Below are 19,489 nucleotides of genomic sequence, written 5' to 3' on the forward strand. Positions count from 1 at the left end.
CAGCTCCCTCCTCCCTCTCTTGGCCCTGGTTTGCATTAATTAGGCAGCATTGCAGGTTGATCTGACAAGGACCCGAGAGCGGGGAGAGCTAGGCTGTGAGGGCCTTTGAGCTGCGGCGGCAGGAGGATCCCTTGATGCACGGGAGAAGAGCAGAAAATGCGGCTGCCCTGCCCCTGCTGTGTTCATGGTGGCTGGGGGATTGACCTCAGCACAATGAGCCATGCAAGCTGCACCCGGTAGTGAAGGGCTGTAGGTGAACACGCTCCCCCAGCAAACCCGGGTGCCTGGTGCCAGCTGCAGGCTCCGCTGGGGCATGAAGACTCCATCTGCCAGCCCCTTTCCAGTGCGGCCCTGCCTCGGAGACGGAGCATAGCTGTGACATGTCCAGATGCACACAGACATGCTCTCCGGGGCCCTAAGAGAAGAGATGCCCTTTGTTGCGTGGAGGTCGAGCAGGTGGTGGGACACACGTAACTCCATTGCTTCCCCTCAATCTTGGAGGCTCTAGCTCCATCACTGGACCTGACAGGGTAACCCAGCTGTCACTCCATAACTTCTGAGTGTGAGCTGGACAGACATCCAATAATCCTCCCAACCCTCCTATAAGGAGGATGAGTATTATTCTCCCTGTGCTGCAAGTGGGGAAACTGAGGCACTGAGCGGTATAGTGATTTGCCCAAGCTCACTCAGCAAGTCAGTAGCAGAGCCGGAAAAAGAACCCTGGAGTTCGGTGGTGGTGCGGGGGATTGTCATATGTGCCTATAAGGATTAAAGAGCACATGTTCTGTTGAGTTTATGCACCTTTGAAAATCTCTCCCTGCAATGAACCCTTTGCAACCCTAACCAACCTCCCTTTGGCGCACCCCTCCCCACATTTCAGTCATTAAATGGAAGCAATTCAGCCTCCTCCAGGTTGTCAGCTTTGGGCTGAATGCCCTAAAGGGAAGGAGAAGTGAACCGGAGCCACTGGGGGCTTAGATGAACATTGATGGAACCTGGAATGGTTATTTCTTTTTGCATTCACGGAGCTTAAAAACCGATCAAACGGATTCTTTTCTGTTTGGCTGGTGCTTGTCATCGGGAAAGCGGCTCTCCAAAGGTCTTTGCAGGGAGCCAGAGTTATTCTCTTTCATGTCGCTACCCGCATCAGGCTGCTTGGCTCACAAGCCTGAAGAGGATTCTTCTGTCACCGCTGCCAAGTCTTCCCCTGTAAACTCCGTGTGGGCTCTTGGCACCTCTTGCACCAGCACCCAGGGCAGCATAGAGAGAGGGTTTCACGCGAGATGCAGGAGGCTCCAGTGCCCCCGCAGAGTGGCGTTGGCTCCCGGTGGCTCACATCCTTTGGGCAGTAAGGCCAGTTTCCAGGTGTTAAAGGTGGCCCTGTGGGACTGGGGCTGGCCAAGAACATAGGAGACCAGGGGTCAATTCCTGCCTCTGTCCCAGGCTTTGTCTGTCACTTTGGGCAAGTCATGTGATCTCCCATTGCCTCAGTTCCCCCTGTGTAAGATGGAGACAATAATACTCCCTTGGTCTGTTTAAATTATAAGCTCTTCAGGGCTGGGCTATCCCTTACTATGCATACAGCACCTTGCACAGTGAGGCCCTGATCTCAACGTGGGGCCTCCAGCTGCTGCTGTAACACTAGAGGGAGGCAGACAGCCACGATGTGAGTAAGACGGGGCCATTTTTTCTCAGCCCGGTGAGATTTGCTAGCCCAGGCCAGGTGGGAGGGGCAGTTACAGTCGGCAGGGGATGCAGGGCTCCACACACTGTGCCTGCTGCGTGTCCCTCCGCAGGACCACTTCAGGTGTACATCTGGACGAGGGGGCGTATTGGCTGGCAACTGGCATAAGCGCTCCCAACTCCCAGCACGAGGCAGGGCCCTGGAGAATTGTATCCCCTTAGGCCAGGCCTGGAGTTAGCCCTCCGTGGCCATGCCTTTTGTTACAGTTTTAAAATCTAGAAAGAGTAAGTATTCTATTGTCAGTGTGTGTGTGTGTGTGTGTATCTATGGCCCGCTGGTCCCGAGGGGACCATGGCTCACGACTCAGCCACTAGGGGCACAGACTCGATGGCTGGAGAAGGAGCTGGGGAAAGGAGAAGGGAGAGACAGAGAGAGGAGGCTACTGCAACAAATACCCCTTCGTTTCTGTCCTCACCACTCCCTTCCCAGAGGACCTACTGGTCCGTGAAGACTGTGTATAGGTTAAACTGAGAGGGAGCGCTGCAGGGGGAGGAAGGGAAGGGAAAGGAGAAGAGAGATGTAGTAAAGAAAGAGGAAGAGGGATAGAAAGGAGAAGAGAGGGATGGGAGGGGAAGAGAGGGGCAGAAGCAGCTATTTGCTCTTTCTCTCTTTCTTCCTCCTTGCCACAGACTCTGCTTCCCCGTCAGCTCAGGGCTGTCTATTAGCTTGTTCCCCTGGGAGAGACGCAGGCCAAAGGCTGGGTTTGGAGCTCGCTAATGAACTCTGCTGATCCCCAGCAGCCAGGCCCTGGGAGCTGTGTGTGCACGGCAGGAGGGATGGGGATGGTGAGTGATGGGGACAGGGCCACCTCGCGAGCGGAGCAGCAGCGCTGGAGAGAAATTCACTCTGACGTGTCCCCCTCTGCTGCTGATTAACGTAGAACTGATTCCTTGCTCCCATGTCAGAGCCCAGCCGGACAGGCAGAGAGATCGCTCCCCGTGCTTTTCGTTAACCTGCGAGTCGCATTTGCCTGCTTCTGCTCCTGAAGGAGAGGCCGCAAATTACGGGTGGTGACACTGTAGCCCTGCCTGGAATGGCAATCACCTCCTCCCCTTCCCTCGCTTTTGTGCAGCGGAGAGCGACTGCTGATTCCCTCACTCGCTCGTTACAGTAATCAGCACAGGCTTCCCATTCCCGCACCTGACCCTGCGGGGGAGCCGTCATCTCAGGGGGCCCCTTGCCTGGAGACCAGGAGGTGCTTAGACTCGGCCCCACCAGGTTCAAGAAGCCAAGTCTTTCCTTTCATAACAAGCTGTCCTCCATAGGGCTAGCACTGCTTACTGGCTCTTACCCTCCCAAAACTGCCGTTGGGACCATCACCCTAACAGCAACACCTGCCGTATGTCACCTCCCAAGCAGTGCATGAACACTGAGCCAGAAATCTTCCCGAGAGCCCTCTGAGCCGTTCTGATCCCTGTTTTACCAGACAGAGCTGGCCGCATGGATGCCATGTCTTGGGGAATCTGGCTGACCATTTCTGGGACACTTTGCAAATCTGAATTACGTTCTCCATCAGTATCCCCCTATCATTCCCACCCTTTTCTTCCTATCCAACTTGATTAAATTGGAGCGGAAATACCGCCAGCTCGAAGGCAGCCCGTGCCTTGTATTAGGGATAGAAAAGCCTCCCCCCGCTGTAATGCTGCATGCAGTGACTCGAGAGCGTGAGTACCAGGCTCAGAGCAGCCTGTCCAAGACCAGCACACAAACCCCAAACTGGCTGTGAACACTTGGATTTCACCAACCAAGGATCAAGTGTAAATTCCTCAGGCACGATTACAGCCTGAACACAGAGTCACAGACGGTCCCCTGGGGTACTCTGATCTATCTCGCCACCCAGGTGAGCCTACCTTTATGAGAGCTGGTCCCTTTCACCATGAGTAATATTCAGGTGACTCCCAGTCCCAAAGGACCAGTCACTTACCCCCAGGTCAGTTGCACCTTAGAACCCACACCAAAGACAAAGCTTGTAGCCAATCCTATAATAAAACCTTTACAGACTTATAAAATAGGAAAAAGGAGTTATATACAAAGTTAAAGCAGGTGAACATACCCACACAAATGAGTTACAATCTTAAGTTTTAAAAGGCAATGGAAACTTTTATAATAAGCAAGCTCTTCATGTCCTTTAGGGTTAACCCAGGCTATGCAGCTGGGGATCTCTTGCTGATCCCTAGAAACTCTTGTCCCCCCGAGTCTAAGCAGCACAGAGATACCGTATCTTCTTGTTAGGGTTTTTTTTATTCACCTCCTGCCTTATGCTCTGAGCTGCAAACTCAGCTGATGGGAGAATCCACTTGCATGGCTCCTCTTCATGGGGAGGGGAGGGCAGAACAACCATTGCCTTTTGTCCTCTTTAATGTTGCACACTAGTCCGTCTCGTGTCGAGGGACTTTTCCTGTCGGGCAGGACATAATGCTTTCTGTTGGGGATCAGCACTTCACACTAGTTAATCTCTCTCCTCTCTAGCAATTTACACAGTCACAGAGGCTCACCATACAAGCACTCAAATACTACCTTACAGTATGGAATACAGAATGTGTAAGTGAGAGTAATGCATGCAGCAGCTCACAAGCATTCAGTAAAGTCTAAACTCTAAACATATTCTTATAACTCTAATACCCATGTTAACAAGATTAACACACAGAGGGGCCAGACCGATTCCACCCATGTGTTTGTCAGTGTTCTGATGAGACACAGGGACCTTGGCATGAGCTGGCACCTGGTTTGCCAGCCTCACACCCACCAGCTATGCTGGCAGATGTGTTTATTTCTTAATTGGGATCTTTGCTGTTGTATTGCAAACCCAGTCTCATTGGGTCTCAGCCCCACAGCTCGGTTTGGAATTAGACCACATTGAATTAGCCCAGCCCTGGTTTTAACAGATGTGGAAAACTGAGGCATCGAAATGGTAACATCCTGCCAGAGAGTCTGCATTAGGACTCAGACTTTGGGAGCCAGGACACAAGCCTCTCTTTGAGCTGCTTTAGCAGAACCCCCGGATAGTACTTGAGAACGCTAGGCTTGAAAGACTGGGAATAGGCAACAAAAAAAGAAGTTACTAAGTAAGCACACCTGATCAGAGATCAGCTGATTCCCCTATAAAAAGCCACAGGAAGCTGCAGAAAGGGGATTCTCAGAGAGCTCTAGCAGAAGTATGGAGGCTGCTGGGACTTGGGGAGCAAGGTACAGGCAGGCAAGGCCTGGGAGTGAGCTGATAAGAGGCTAAATGGATGGATTTGAGAACTTTATTTTGGATGCTGCTAATTGAATAAACCAGAATTTGAGAAAGTCTGTGAATGGGCTAAAGGGGGTGTGAGTGATTGAAGAAGCCCCTTGCAGGAGGAAACTGAGGCAGGGGGCTGCTTGCAGGGCTGGCCTGAGGGAGAGGTGGCCCCCTGATGACAATACCTAGCCCTTTATACAGATTCTTCCTAATGCCCCATCCTTCTCTTTGCCCATACTCTTGGGGGGATTCTGTGTTACACTGGTGCAATGGTCAGCTGTAATCAGCAGCCTCCCTCCAGCAATGACCCAGGGGGATGCTTAAGTAGAAGGTGGGAACCCTGCATTGTGGGCCTAGTCAGTTGTGCAGTGCTCCACATTGTGGGGCTGGAGGAGATGCAAACGACTGTCCTGCCAGGCTCCGTGGGAATCAGCTGACACCATGGAGTAGTTCTCTATCTGTTCCATGGGGATAATAGCACTTCCCTGCCTCCTGGGCTTGTGAGGGGTGCCAGGGTGACTGGCCCCTTTAAGAGGGAGGGGGATCCAGTGCACCAGGGATGTATTACCTGCCTGGCTTCTATTCCCCTCTCCCTGAGGCCCAGCTGGGCAGCAAGAAAGCAGTCTCGGGTGCACTGGGCCCAGCTCCCTCTTAAAGGGGCTGGTCACCCATGAGGATACATGTATTAAAGATTGGGGCGTTTGGGTATTCCTGTAATGTAGAGAGGAGTCTGAGATAAAATGATAAACCTAACCGCACCCACCCTCAAACTAACCACTCCCCCACCCCCAAATCTGCACCTATTTCCAGAACCACACTGGAAACTGATCCGTTTTAAGGCTCTGAAATATTTTGCTGATTTTTCCCCCCCCTTCTGGTGCCTGGTTGGAACTGGGAGTGCCCCAAATAAGGATGTTCTAGAAAGATTTGCAGAGCCAAGAGGTTTGTCTCTGACAGCTCAGCAACCAGGTGGTCAGATCCAGCAATAACATACCCAGGTGTAGCTCAATTGACTCCTGATTTCTGCCAGTCTGATCCAAAGCCCCTTGAAGTCAATGCGAGTCATCCAGCTAACTCCCTTGAGCTTGGGATGGAGCCCTAGGTGAGGTGGGAATCCATGCTCCAAGCAGGTCAGGGGTCAGGTGGTAGTGACAGAGAAGGGTAACTCAAGCCCGTTTGCAGATGAAGAGAGGTAGACACCCGGAGGTGTTGGAAGGGAGTTGGTGAAACAAGGACCTGATCCCCCTCCTGCTCACACCAGTGGCTCTGTTGAAGTCAGTGGAGTTATCTAGGCATTCGTGAGTGCACCAGCCTTGCCTGAGCATTGCCCGTTGCCACACTGTGAGACCCCAAAAGAACCATCTCTAGGAACCAACCCCAATGCTCTTCCCCCCCTGTAGGCTGAATGGCTCACTGCCCGAGAACGTAGAAGTCCAGAACAACACCCTCTTCTTCAAAGGACCCGTCTCCTACAGCCTGGCAGGGACATACATCTGTGAGGCCACCAACACCATCGGCACGCGGTCGGGGCTCGTGGAAGTCAATGTCACAGGTAGGAAAAACTCAGCCTATCCAGGAAAGGGCAGATTGTGGGGGTCTCTTCTGTCAATTCTCCTAGAGCTGGACTCTCTCTCGGGGTATAACCGATAAAGCAAACAGGATCTCTGCTCTGCCCCTGCCCTCACGGGGTTTGTTTTCTGTGTGATGTGGGCTTGGATTTCATTTCATGTTTTCTCGGTCTCGCTTCCTTTTATACGCTGCGGCTCGTTTGATCTCACCTCTCTCTGTTTTCCTTTCGGCTTCTGATTCAAAGCGAGAGTTAAAGCTGGGATGTGTGGCGAGAAGCACTGAAGGAGAGGCTTCCGGGGTGGGGAGGGGAGGAGGAGGAGTGGCTCCCAACAAGGCAGTGGTCCGACATCTGTGGGCGACTCTTTGTGTCCCGTGCTTGTTAGTTTGAAGTGACTCAGCAGTTTTTCCAGTTGTGCTCCTTCCCTTCCAGCGCTGCTGCTCTGTACAGCCGTTAACCCCACCATCGCGCACAAGGCTGAGGAGACAAGCTGTAGGGAGATGGGCCACTTTCTCCTGGCTCCAGGAGGGAGTGACATCAGAGGGCCAGGAGTGAAGATGGTGATGTCTCATATGAGAAATCAGGCTAGCCACTGAGAGAGGAAGTGGCATCTGGAGGTGTTGGGTTAACATCCAGAGAGGAGGTGACATCAGGAGGCGTCCTGATGACGTCAAAGGGAGGGAATGGCATCATGTGGCAGTCGATTAATGAGGGAGGAGAAATGACATCAGAAGTTGTTGGTCTGACATCAGGGAGAAGTAACCTCTGGCAGTGACAGGGGAATGGCAGAGAAAGGAAGTGTCATCATACAGCACTGAGCTAAGGGCCCGGGCGGTAGGCAGAGCATCTGCTTGCTCTCGGGTCTTGGTGGAGATGGCAAGGAGTGGCTGGCTGACGAAGCAGCCCTGAGGGCCTGGGGTACATTGCGCTGCTGACGGTGTGTGGTTGTGCTTGTGACGTGTGTTCCTCTGGTGGGTGATCTCCCTCTCGGATCAACTCAGTCCATGGTGGTTATAAAAAGACAAATGACCCAGTGTTGTTCCCAGCATCTGTGAGGAGACCATGTGCCACCCGGTGCCCTGGAGACAAACCTGCTTAGCTACCAGGATGAGAAGCATGGTATGAACGTCTAGATAGGCAGAGGCAAGCCTGATCTCTCTCAGCTGGCTTAATACAATGGCTGGAGGCCTCTTGCCCTGGGGATGACCTTTTCCACCATGCAGGGAAGCTCTGACGTTTTCCCCACGCATTGGCCAGGCTGCAACACTGCTGGGATAGAGAGAACTGGGAGAGTATACCATACCATGCTACAACCAACCCAAGATGCCCAGCACTCTAAGCCCTGGGCTCAGCAGGGCACTGGTTCTGCCACCATGTGCCATAGCTGCCCAGCTGTTTGGTCTCCTGGCTTGCCTGGTTCCGATCTCCACTGGGGAATTTCCAGGCAGCATAAAACCCTATCCGAGGAACTGCTGCCAACTGGCCATGCAGAATGAGGCAGAGGACTGATCTGCAGAGGGCTACTTCTCAGGCTGCCCTATGACAGGGGGCATGGGAAACTTGTGTCCAGTCCCTGAGGCACGCATGGGTCCCTGGTGGGGGTGGGAGGGGAGACAAGCTCCTGGGGCCAAGGCGGCTGCTGTCAGGCGGGTTGGGGAATCATCGCGCTGTTTCCTTTCTCTAAATCTGACCAAAGGCCCAAGCACTCCCATACCGTTCCCTCCAAGGCACACGGCTAATGAGACGCTCCGCAGACTGTGGGGGCTTCCAGGGCATGGGATGTTCAGAGCACAAGTGGAGAGCACGGACAGGGCCTCCTGCACTTGCTGGGCCAGACAAGGGGCTGAGTGGAGTCAAGACACTGGGGTCCCATTCTAAGAGCTGCCACAGACTCCTTGTGTGCCCGTGGGCACTTATGGGCAGATTGTCAGCAGGTGCCACTGTCCGAGCGCAGGGCTGGGAGCTGCAAGGGCGCAGGGTTCTGGTTCCCGCTCTGCCAGCCCCTGGCGAGGTGGCTCAAATCATTCTCAAAAGCGGGCCACTCTTTCCAGATGCCTCATTCTTCGGGGAGGTGCCCGACTTGAGACATCTCAGGCCTGATTCTCAGAGGTGCTGAGCACCCCTGGCTTCCATAGATGCCCATTGTAGCTAGTGGGTGCTCAGCAGCTCTGAGAATTGGTCCCAGGGTGCCTCAAACGGAAATCGGTGATAATGTTGGTCTGGGCATCCCCGATGCCTCAGCTTCCCCCGCCTAGCATGTGGGGACAATCACGTTTACTTTCCCTTGTGAAGCATATGGAGGTCTGTGGATGAAACAAGCTGTTGAGATGCTACGTATCATTTGTTAATTGCTGTTGGGGTGAACCTGTGGTCCAAACCATTTACCTTGCGTCCTTATCAATTGAGCCGGGACTGGTTTCTGTTTTCCTTCGTGGAATACTTTGCTGGTGAAAGGAGTTGGCATGGCAGCCTGAGCAACTGGGGACCTCTGCCTACAGACTAGATACAGCCTGCAGCAGTGGGGCAAGTAGCCCTGACTCAACATTGACGCGGGATCGTGTCTAGGGGCTGGAGAGATGAGCATCTCCGAGATCCATTCAGCCACTGGCCTTGTTGCAGGAGTACCAACAAGAGGGCTGATCAATGCCAGCCACTGTGTTCCTTTGGCAACGTGGGCAGCTGCCCTCTAGAAACCACAGCTTATTTCATGTAGGCCCGAAAGCCATCAAATGGTAATGACCAGTGCTCTGGGCTAGACCGGAAGGCGGAAAGCTCCCTGTTCCCAGCGCAGGAGAGTAGATTCACAGCACACGCAAGGGAAGAGTTTGGGGGAGACAGGGTTTCTTCATAGTGTTTCATTCTAATCTCAGATTTCTCTGTCTCTCAACCATTACTGTGTTGTAGTCAGAATATGCCCCAAGATGTCCGTTGCTGTGAGGCCTGTAATAGCAAAGCCCTGTTTCTGCTCCCATGTCTCTCAGCTGGCCATGCACAATTGCAGAGCCATGTACAATGACACACCCACATCTGCCTATCAAAGGGGCTTACGCTGCCGCCCATCATCACACCGTACCCGGGTACCCTTCCACATGAAATCCCCAGCAATAATGAAGTCTCTCGTGGATTTCCTGGTGTCTCTGGCACATCTCCCGTTTCAGAGTTGGCTAGGGCGTGGGGTTCATTGGGCAGATGGTGGCAGGGTTGTGAGTGTGGTTCTTCTAAGGCCTCACACTCAGGGGGAACCACAAACCCGTGGGAGTTAGGCGCCCACTCTCACTGACTTCCAGTGGGAGTTGGGTGCCTAAGTGCTCTTTGTGCCCTGGTGGATGGGCCCTCAGCCCATGGAGTGAGCCACCTGGAGGGAATGGAGAACAGAGCACGGGAGGGGAGGGGGCATGTGTCGAGCAAGGGGAAGCAGAAATGGGCATAGCAGGAAAAGCTTCGGGGAATTGCTGTTTACCAGGCAGAAGGGGCCCAGGGGACGATTAGCACCGAGGGCAGGGGAAAGCCATCGTTAAAATCAGTCTTTGGAGGGTGTTGGGATAGGGAAGCATGGGGTAGAACAGCATCCATGGTGAGGTGACCAGCTGTGGCAGCGATGGGCGGGGGAAGCGCATGCACTGGAGGAGGCTGCGTTTGAGCCGATTAGCAGCTGACTCATTAGGCCCAGGATACGCAAAGTAATACCCTTTTAATAATTCATGGGATCTGAATATGTTTATCCAGCTCTCCTCAAGGGCTGATTAGGTCAGCGCTGGAGAGGGCTCAGCCGGCCTCGCTCGGCTATTACAGGTACATTTGTTTGGGGCTTGCAGGCAATTTAGGGATCGTCAGCGGACCACAAAGCCTCTTTCAAGAGCCGTGCGCAATAAATGGTGCTCAGTCGAGTGAGCAGCTAGCCTTGGGTAAAATAGAGAGGAGTCCAGTGTGGAGCCAACCCACCCCAGCTCTCGCCTCACTCCCACACGTGCCTGTCCCCCTCTCCTGCCATCACGCCCGCCTGCTATTTGCCCACTCCAGACGTGAACAAGGAGGGGAATCGCCTGGCTAGTTTGGTCTCCCTCCTGAGCGAACCGGTGATTTGTTCCGGGGAAAGGCTGAAAGCTGCTATTAGAGTTATAGCACATTAAAAAGATTGATAAGTGGAAATTTAATATTTTATTCCTGCAATCTGTTCACGTAATAGCTTCTCCTGCCGTGCAGGACGTTTGTCGGTTGAGGCAAATCCATGTAGTGAGGCATGTAACTATTTATTACAGCTGGTTGTGGGAAATAATAAGGGACTCTTATTATAGACTCACTGTCTGCACATGTGTCCCTGCATGTCTAAGTGGGCTCTAGGGCAAGCAAGCCTCCCTGCAGGGGAGCATGCTCCATCATGCATGCACGTGCAGGCCTGGCTGTATGCACACGCTCACGTGCACCGGGGCTCAAAGGCACGTTTGTGTACAGTCAGGCAGATGCAGATTCGGGTACAATTGCAGATTCATGAGCAGTGGTGCACATGCGTCTCTGTATGATTGTACCTTCAGACGCAGCCAGGCACAGTTGCACATCCATGTAGAGTCACACATGTGCCCACCCATTTGGCCACACATGCATACACACGCACACGCTCGGACACGCTCATACGTAATCACCGGCATGTGTACACAAATGCACCAACCTGCGTCCACAAACATCCCTGCGTGCAGAAGTGCACAAACGTGCCTATGCACGTGGAGACGCTGTCGTCCCTGTGTGCCCATCTTCAGACACACGCAGCCTGTGCACATGGATCCTGGGGCTAGTGCATGCACACGGGGTGACAACTCCCTGCGCCCACCCACCAGCACACTCATGCAGAGGGCGTGCACACTCCTGTTGGAAATGGCAGGGAGGGACCTGAAGAGATGTGGTGGAGAAGGAGGCCTAAAATCCTCTCTGAACCCAGCTTACCGGCAGCTGCGTTTCGCAGATGCTCAAAGGAGAAGCGGTGGTCGTTCAGGCTCGGCTCGTCGCTTGGTCCAGAAGGTCTCAGCTGGGCTCAGCATCTGCGTGCAGGATGTGTTGCCCTGCCCATAGTCTGGCAGCGTGTGGATATCTGTAGCAGTGCGTCGCGCTGCCCCCTACGGGGCTGGGGCTGGAGCAACGCCGCTGCAGGAGAGGGGTGGGTCTGTGTGTCGGGCTGGGCGGAGGGGAAGCAGGGGGGCTGGAGACCATGTGTATTGGCCTCGTTCAGCGCAGGCACAGGGTGAGAGACCTCATTAAAACAAACCTTGCGCAGGCCTGTGAGCTCTGGGCACACTTAAGCAGAGCTAGTGGAGGTTAGCAGAGCACTGGGAGAGCCTGGCCACCCTCTCCCCCGTCTCTTTCTCCTGCGCTCCCCATGCCGCTCTCCCTGGAGGATCCCTCCTTGGCCCAGCTCCGGCCCTGGCTGCTGTGGTTCCCTATGGAGAAGCTCGTGAAGTGGTCCTAAGGAAGCATGGCCAGGCCATGTCCTCAGCACGTGCATGGCCCGCGAAGGTTAAAGAGGATGGGGCGGGAGGTGGTGATGCTGAGAGGGGACAGGGATGAAAGAGGATGGGGACCCCGAGGGGAAGAGGGGGAAAGGCAAGAGACTGGGCCAAGCTCCAGAGGGGTCCTCAGCTATGGCCAGGGCAGATTTAAAACCTGCCCCGGTGCCCCTGTGCTGGGTCAGTCCAGCTGCTCCACCGCAGGAGGACCCGGCAGGGCAATGCTGCTCTCTGCAGGAAGGAAGAGGCCTGGGAAGGGGGGACAGGTTCCCCTAGCAGCTCCCTCGGGGTCTGTATGTGAGGGCCCCTCCCTAGAGGTCAGAGCCAGCTGCCCGGCGGGAAGCAGTGTGAGGCAGGGAGCCAGGAGAGCATGGGGACGTCGCTATCGCTCTTGACTTTCTGTGGAAGGAGCTCAGATGCCAGGGTGAGGGGCAGCAGGATAAAATGGGCAGGTGGATGGATAAAGGAAGTGTCCCCTGCTCCACCACCCCCTCCCTATGTGACCCTCAGCAAATGGATTCCTTGAACATCTTCCAAAACTGCCTCAGGCCTGACTTCCCGAGATGCGGCACACCCGCCAATCCCGCTGGTTGCGAAGGAGGTTGTGGGTGCTCAGCATCTCTGAAAACCCAACCCCCGGGTGTCTCAAGTTGGAGGCCTCCAAAACCAATGGCCCCTCTGGAGAACGTCTACCTCGTCCTTCTCCATGGGGTGGGGGGAAATGGGCACCTCCGTGAGGGGCTCTGTGAGTGCCAGAGGAAGGGATGTGCTCCAGACAAGTGAAGCTCGCGTGCCCGGTGTTAACTCCACACCCCTGCCTACGGGGGTCTCAGGCCATCTCCCAGTGGCTACCCCAGCACGTTGGGGGTTTTCCTCTTCTTTCCTATCACTGATTGAATGTCGCCCTGCCCTGCTGCTCGCGCCCAGCGGATTCATGCCCCTGGTACATCGGCACTCCTGTGCATCCCTGAGACGTACCCCCAGCCCCTATCGATTTGTAAGCGGCCGGTGGCATTTGATAAACGTGCCGTTCTGCCATTGGCTCCTGGCCTCTCCTCTGCGGTGAGAGGGGCCGTGGCTCAGCAAGACAGGCGGGAGGGGAGCAAGTGGAGAGGAGAGGGGTGCCTTGTTTGCTCTGCTGCGTGGAGAGTTATTTACTCACCCGCCGTGATCTCATCCCAGCAAGGTCACTGCAAACAGCCTGTGGGACGTGGCTAAGCTCCGCACCAACCGAGCCCAGGCCCTGTGTGCAGCTGAGAGAGGCCTTTCCGGCAAGCATTTCACTGCCGCTAAGGAGCTTGGGGGCTGCCAGTAGGTGCACCCGGAGCTTGTGGGCTGCATGGTGTATCGCGCTCATCCGTGCAAACCCCTGGGGGTTCCGAACCCAGGGCAGCGGGTTAAAGGGGGCTCAGAACTGGGGGACTTTGTGGTGTAACCTGGCCGCTGGATTCTCTGCCAGAGACCTGCTGGGGGGGTAGTCTTTGACCGACAAGCAGTAGGTGACCTGACACTGAGATCAGAACCTAAGAGACGTTTGGCATCTGTCCTAAAAGCCGTCACAATCTGAAATGCCAGCAGCAGCTGCTGGACTCCTGGATTAGCTTCCAGTGGTTTCCCTTCCCACCCCTGTGCTCCCCTCCAGCACAAAGAGCAAGGAATGATGGAAAGGGGGGGGGGGGCAGATCTTCCACTGGGGTAAAGCAGCATTAAAGGCTGTGGGTCCTCACTGATTTACACCAGCTGAGGATCTGCCTTGTATTTTCTAAATAGCTACCACGACTGGCTTCATCTCCCTTCCCAGCTCTGTGCTGCTCTGCTGAGATCCTATTGTCAGCAGCCACAGGGTATGTGGGTGGATGTTCCACTGTGAATGGGCAGGGGCAGGCCCAGTGTTCTGGAGAGAATAAGAATTTCTAAAATCAAAGCCCTTTACAGAGGGTCTGGGCTAGAATGCACTGATCCACCCGATGGGGGTATCCTAGATTGGGGTCCAAGCTCAGAATTTCCCAGTGCACACAGTGAAATCTCAGGGGATTCTGGCCCAGGATGACACATCATCTGAGTGGTTTTTGTTTTGGTTTGCCACTCAGGGACAGAAATCTCATGGGCACAGCTCACCAGATCTGGGCTCTATCCAACCCTAAACCTGACTGAGCTCAAATCCCCAAACCTCAGCTGAAACCCAATCCAGATCCCAGGCCAAATGGGACTCTCCTTGGGACGTGCCTGGAGCAAATAAGAACCAAACTCAACCGCAGGAAAACTCATCCAAACTCTAACCAAAACATTTTTGTTATAAAAAATCCTTTCCCCCCGCTCCTGACACACACACACTTTCAGTACAGCCAGCAAACACTTTTGGAAATTTGGACTAAATTTTTTCATGAAAATAGGTCACTTTTTTCCACTGGGTCTAACTTTTTTTTTTTTCCTTTTTAAAGCATGATTGTCTCTGTGCTTGCGGAGTCCCGCTGGAAGCTGCCAACCCCCAGAAGGCAGCCAGCTCTTGCAGTATTCTCAGCCTTCAGCAGGAGCCGGGGGTAGCAGGAATCTCATGAGTTTCATTGACCCTGCCAGTTTCCCAGCCTGGTTTTGCAGACCCCAGTGGTTTGTTAGGCTTAACAGCTGAACTTCATCCAAACAGAACGACCAGGATGTTGAAGACCTGCCAGTTGCTAGGAAAACATTCACTGATCTCCAACCCCTTGCCTGGCATCTGGTGTCATTATTTACTCCTCCTGTGCAAAGCTAATGCACAGTGGGCGTGAAATGCTCCCAAACCGGAGTGCTCTACCAACTCCTTTCACTCCCGTTTTGCATAGGTCTAAATGACAATGCAACGTGCCAGGCAGTGGGAAGCAGGGGTGGCTAGATTTATCTCCGTCCGTTTCCTCGGGGATCAGCTTGGCCAGAGACTTCACTCAGGATCTGCTTCTCCTTTGTCATGCTTTCTGGTGGGTTTTTTTCTTAAAGTCCCAGAACCTGGAGTCGGGTGATTGCTTGAGAATCTTGACTTTTGTTTTAGAAATGGAGCAAGTTTCTAGTCTGTGTGGTTGCAGAGAAAGGCTTGGACACGTGAATCCTAAAGTCTGAAAGACCAGAAGGAGGAAAAAACAGAGCCTGGAGAGTTGTTTTGTTTTAAATCTCATGATTGGCTTGAAAAAGATCCTGATTGGCAGGCGCCTTGCTCCTGATATGGGGAAGCCTGGGACTGGCAATGCTGTTAAGGCCTCAGTGGGGTTACTCTTGATCTCCCCCAGGGTGGCAGCCCTCAGAGCCATTCATTCCCATGCACTTTCCAGCTGTGAGTCAGCAACAGGTGAAACCCACCAGGAGATGTCTGGCTCCCCCCACCCTGGATCAGAGGAAACGAGCTCCAATCTGACTACCCAGCCAAGCCTTTCCAAGAGGGGAAGAAAGTGCCCCAGAGGCCAGAGCTCCCTGTAGATGAGGCCGGATTGTCCTTTTCTTTGGAGGGATCAAAGGGAAGCTGTGGGCTTGGCTTCATTCCAGGGCGAAACCCAGAGCGACCCCTCATCTCTCTCTCTCTCTCTCTCTCTCTCTCTGCTCCCAGCTGCTGCCCCAAGAGGCCTGGCTCTTGGCATGGGGACAGGAAGCCCTGGCTCAATGCAACAGCTGGCAGAGCGCAGGAGGGGGAGAGCGGGGAGATAGTATTGCTCCTTTAATTCCTACACATACAGTGCTCTCTGTTTTACTGGGGCTAGGGGGAGGAAGAATGTGTTACACTGTAGTAAAAGCTCATCTTATCCCTCCCCCCATCTCCCATTTCTCTGCTGCTCCCCTTTCCACAGTAGCTTTAATGCTCTCCAGACTCTTCCTAATGGATTTTTCACATGGGGCCCAGCATGCTCAGCTCCGGGCAGTGGGATTGTGTCAGTTTCCAGGACCCTCGTGGGCACCGGGGGAGAGAGACAGGCCACAGGATTCCACAAGCACCCAGGGCTGTCATTTGGTCCGTTTCATCCTGCCTGTGGAACTCAGGATTGTTCAACAGCCAGTGCTCAGAGCCAGATCCTCAGCTGGTGTGAATCAGCGTCGCTCCATTACCCACAACAGATCTATCAACGGCAATGGATCCACGCCAAGTAACTCCAGCAGAGGATCCGGCCCATCCTAAGTCATTAGTTAGCTTCAGAGTTGAACGGTGGGACAGAGGAGGGAGACGAGATGCTGGGGCTGATGCCTAACTCCCAGCCTCGCTCTCCCAGCTGCTGCCAGGCGTGCCCAAGAAACGCCCAGGTAACCGCCACTGTGTGAGCCCAGCTCCCACATGATTACAGGCAACGCTGACAGCAGGCAGGTGCAGCAGCCCCGGTGGGATGAGGAGGCAGGGGATTGTTTGCACTGAGCGCTTGGTGATAAAGCAGGGTGTGGCTGGGCAGCGTGGCTCTTGGAGAGGAGAGGGAGAGGAGCTGGCTTACCAGGAAAGAGCCCTGCTCTGGGTAGGAATGAAGGCTGAGGTGGGCTGGCTGACGCCTTAACCCCGCTGCTGTTGGAAGAGACTTGGTGCTGGGAGTGCAAATGGAGTAGGTCTAAAGAAGTCTGCGGCCAAGCTGCCCTGCCCAGCCCCCTCCCTTCAGTCCTGAGCCCGTTTGGCAAGGCAGGAACTGGTAGGAGGAAAGCGGGCAGCGAGGAGCAAGGTTTAGGGTCATGGCAGGGCCTGAGAGTCGGCACTTGGCAGTTCTGTTCCTGGCTCTGCCTGTCGGCTTGCCACATCCCTGCTCTGTACCTCAGTTTCCCCATCTGTCAGTGGGGATAATCCCCTTTCCCAGCCTTTTGGAAAGTGCTCCAAGCCCCTGACAGGGAATGGGTGATCCAAGGGATCTCTGTGCTCTAGATCTGCCCGCAAGGCACAGCCCTGATGTGGAAATAAAGACCAGGCCTTTCATCTCACCCTGCCACATCTCTCCTTCATCTGCTGGGCCAGGGCCAGGGCCCTGCCAGCCTTACTCTCCCCGTGGTCTCACCCCGCCGGGCACGTGTGGGCGCACCCAGAGGGTGGTGGTGATGGGCAGTGTGGGGTACCGCCTGCTACGGCATCAGCATGCTGCTACCACCAGCTGGGGACAGCCGTGAGTTTGCAGGTCTCTGCTGAGCGAAGGCACTAAGGGGTGCAAGAGGCCGTGTTTGGGGCAGCTGTCCCTGGGAACCCCCAGTCGCCCTGCTTGGCAAGAGTAGGGGCTGCTGGGTCGCTCCTGGGATCCGTGGGGATTCTCTTCTCTCATGGTGGGAGGGGTGCAAATGAGAGAGAGAGAGAGAGAGATGCTGCAATGTTTGCAGGGAACAGGTCACTAGCCCTGCTCCCCTCCAATCTGCTGGAGGACAGAAGTGGTCTCTCCCGCCACCCAGTGGCAGTGCTGGGAACGGCCTCATTCTTGGCTTCCCAATGAGCCCTGGCCCCCTCTCTGCTGTGTCACTGTGTTTCCTTCTCTTTATCGCCCTGCCATTCTGCAATCCCCCTTCTCTCCTCTCTTTCTCTCTGTCCCTTCCCTTCTCCATATCCTCCCCGTCTCTCTCGCTCTCCCTGGCTGACAAGCGGCAGGTGAAATTTCAGTGCTGCCCAGGTGCAGGAGCTCCCTTTCCCTGCTGATTTGCAGTCGTTCCTGGTTTTGCATTAGAACTGGCTTTGGGGGGCGGGGGGGCGGGGACAGGGCTTCAGTTTGAGTGAAATCATTTCCTCCATGCGCAAGGTGTGAAATTCGACACTTTGACAAGTTAGTTTTCCCGTCCAAAGCATTGGGATGGGGAGGGGGGTTTATGAAAACGTGACATCTGGGGATGGGAGAAGAGGAACCGAACATCAGGAGATCTTGCGGCTTGGGGTGGGGGGTTTAAGGAGAATCATCCCATTTCCTGCCTTTGAATCATGGGGCTAACAAGACCGTTGGCGAGGAGACAGGAGCCAAACTCCCCTTCCCTGCTCGACACAGAACCACGGCCTCTCCCTTTGGATTTACCCCCTGGAGTCAAGAGGAGGGAGGAATCTGTACAACCCCAGAGACTTCCCTATCTCCTCATGTCGTACCAGTCCCCAGCTGACTTCCATGGGCAGCTCCAGGGGGAGAACTGAGCTCCCGTTTTCCACGAACTGCTTGGGCCTGAAAAGACCTTATGACATCTCTGAGCAGGAGAGAGGCACCAATTCTGAACTGCAGCCAAGCTGAGTTTAGGGCTTGGGGGGAAAGATCCAGCCCCCAGGTTCTGGCATTGGCTGGCAACTAATCTGGTCAACTAGCATCAGCTAGAGCAGCTGGGTCTTATACTCAGCTGTAGTAGCCCCCTAAGGAGCCATCCCTGCCTCTGGGAATGGTCCGAGATCAGCAGCATTCCAGCTACACCCATGTGCCAGAAGCTGTGAGGGGAGACAGGCTGATGTAGAGAATCACACCAGCTTTGTACCCCCTCAAGATTCGCCAGCGTTGGGCTTACTCCCAGGGACTGCCCCCCCCCCCCCCCCAGCTCAATGGGGCCACGGCAGAGGCTAGAAGTGGGACGGCTGAGCGTGCGTGTGTGTGAGAGAGAGAGGCTCAGCTATCAGCAGCTAGCATTATCCAGTTTCCATTAGGGATAGATGTCAGATTTTTAGCAGTTGAGACAAGAGAGGTTTTTAGTTTCGTCTGACTGGCTTTTCTGGACACACACACACACACACACACAGAGGCCTTCTAAACTGGCCGCCTTTTAATGTAGCTTGTCCGTTTTTCCTCTGTCTTGCACTGGAAGGAGCAAATCGCCACCAGCTGCGTGCACCTGTCCCATTCTCGCTGCAAAACCCTCTGCTACGATCAGTTTCATTGCCTTCCACTAATAACACTCCTAATGTAAAGGAGTCGGCACTGTCGATCCGGGACAATGCAAAAGAGGAGCAATTTTTGAGGGAAGGATGGAGATTTTAAATGTCTTTTGTTCAACAGCACAAGCAAAACCTCTATCCGAGGAGGGGGAGGGTTTGAAATGAGGGACTAGGCAACCATGGGTAGATGGAATAGCTGCACTGGATCAGACTGGTGCTCCGTCCAGCCCAGTCTCCTCTCACCAGCTGCTTCAGAGGAAAAAATGCTACACTTCTAGGATAACCTGTCCCCGGGGAAAGTTTCCTTCTGAGCTTGAGGTTGAGTTAAGTCCTGAAGCATCAGGATTCCTGTCTCTTCCCAAACTCTAGTTTGTTTGATGTTTCCTACAATCACTCATAAATGTCTAATCCTCCTTTGCACTCCTGCTTAGCGCTTGGCCTCTTGTGGCCATGAGATCCACAAGCTCATCGTGATTGGTGTCGGGGGCGGGGGGAGGCATTGCCTTTTATTTGTTTTTGCTTTGCAACCATTCAGTGGTGGAAATCGCCCATCGTTCTGCTGGTTGTCTGTCTGCCCGTAGTCCTGGCTTCTATTCCAGAGGGGAGTTTGGTGTTTGATTGGCAGCTGCATGCAGCAGAAGAT

General features: G+C 54.3%; 1 protein-coding gene across 7 annotated transcripts in view; it reads left to right on the top strand.

The window, feature by feature from the left end:
- NECTIN1 (nectin cell adhesion molecule 1) overlaps nucleotides 1-19,489 on the top strand; it is a 154,324-nt gene that overhangs the window by 65,887 nt on the left and 68,948 nt on the right. For all 7 annotated transcript variants that reach the window (XR_006287000.1, XM_043534034.1, XM_037882258.2 and 4 more), the window contains exon 5: nucleotides 6,371-6,522. Coding sequence is in view for 6 of the 7 variants with exons in the window: in XM_043534034.1 (XP_043389969.1) it covers nucleotides 6,371-6,522 (152 nt within the window). In the remaining variant the exon portion in view is untranslated. The remainder of the gene's footprint in view (nucleotides 1-6,370; nucleotides 6,523-19,489) is intronic.

Source organism: Chelonia mydas, chromosome 22 (assembly GCF_015237465.2).
Source record: "Chelonia mydas isolate rCheMyd1 chromosome 22, rCheMyd1.pri.v2, whole genome shotgun sequence".
NCBI classification, from domain to species: domain Eukaryota; kingdom Metazoa; phylum Chordata; order Testudines; family Cheloniidae; genus Chelonia; species Chelonia mydas.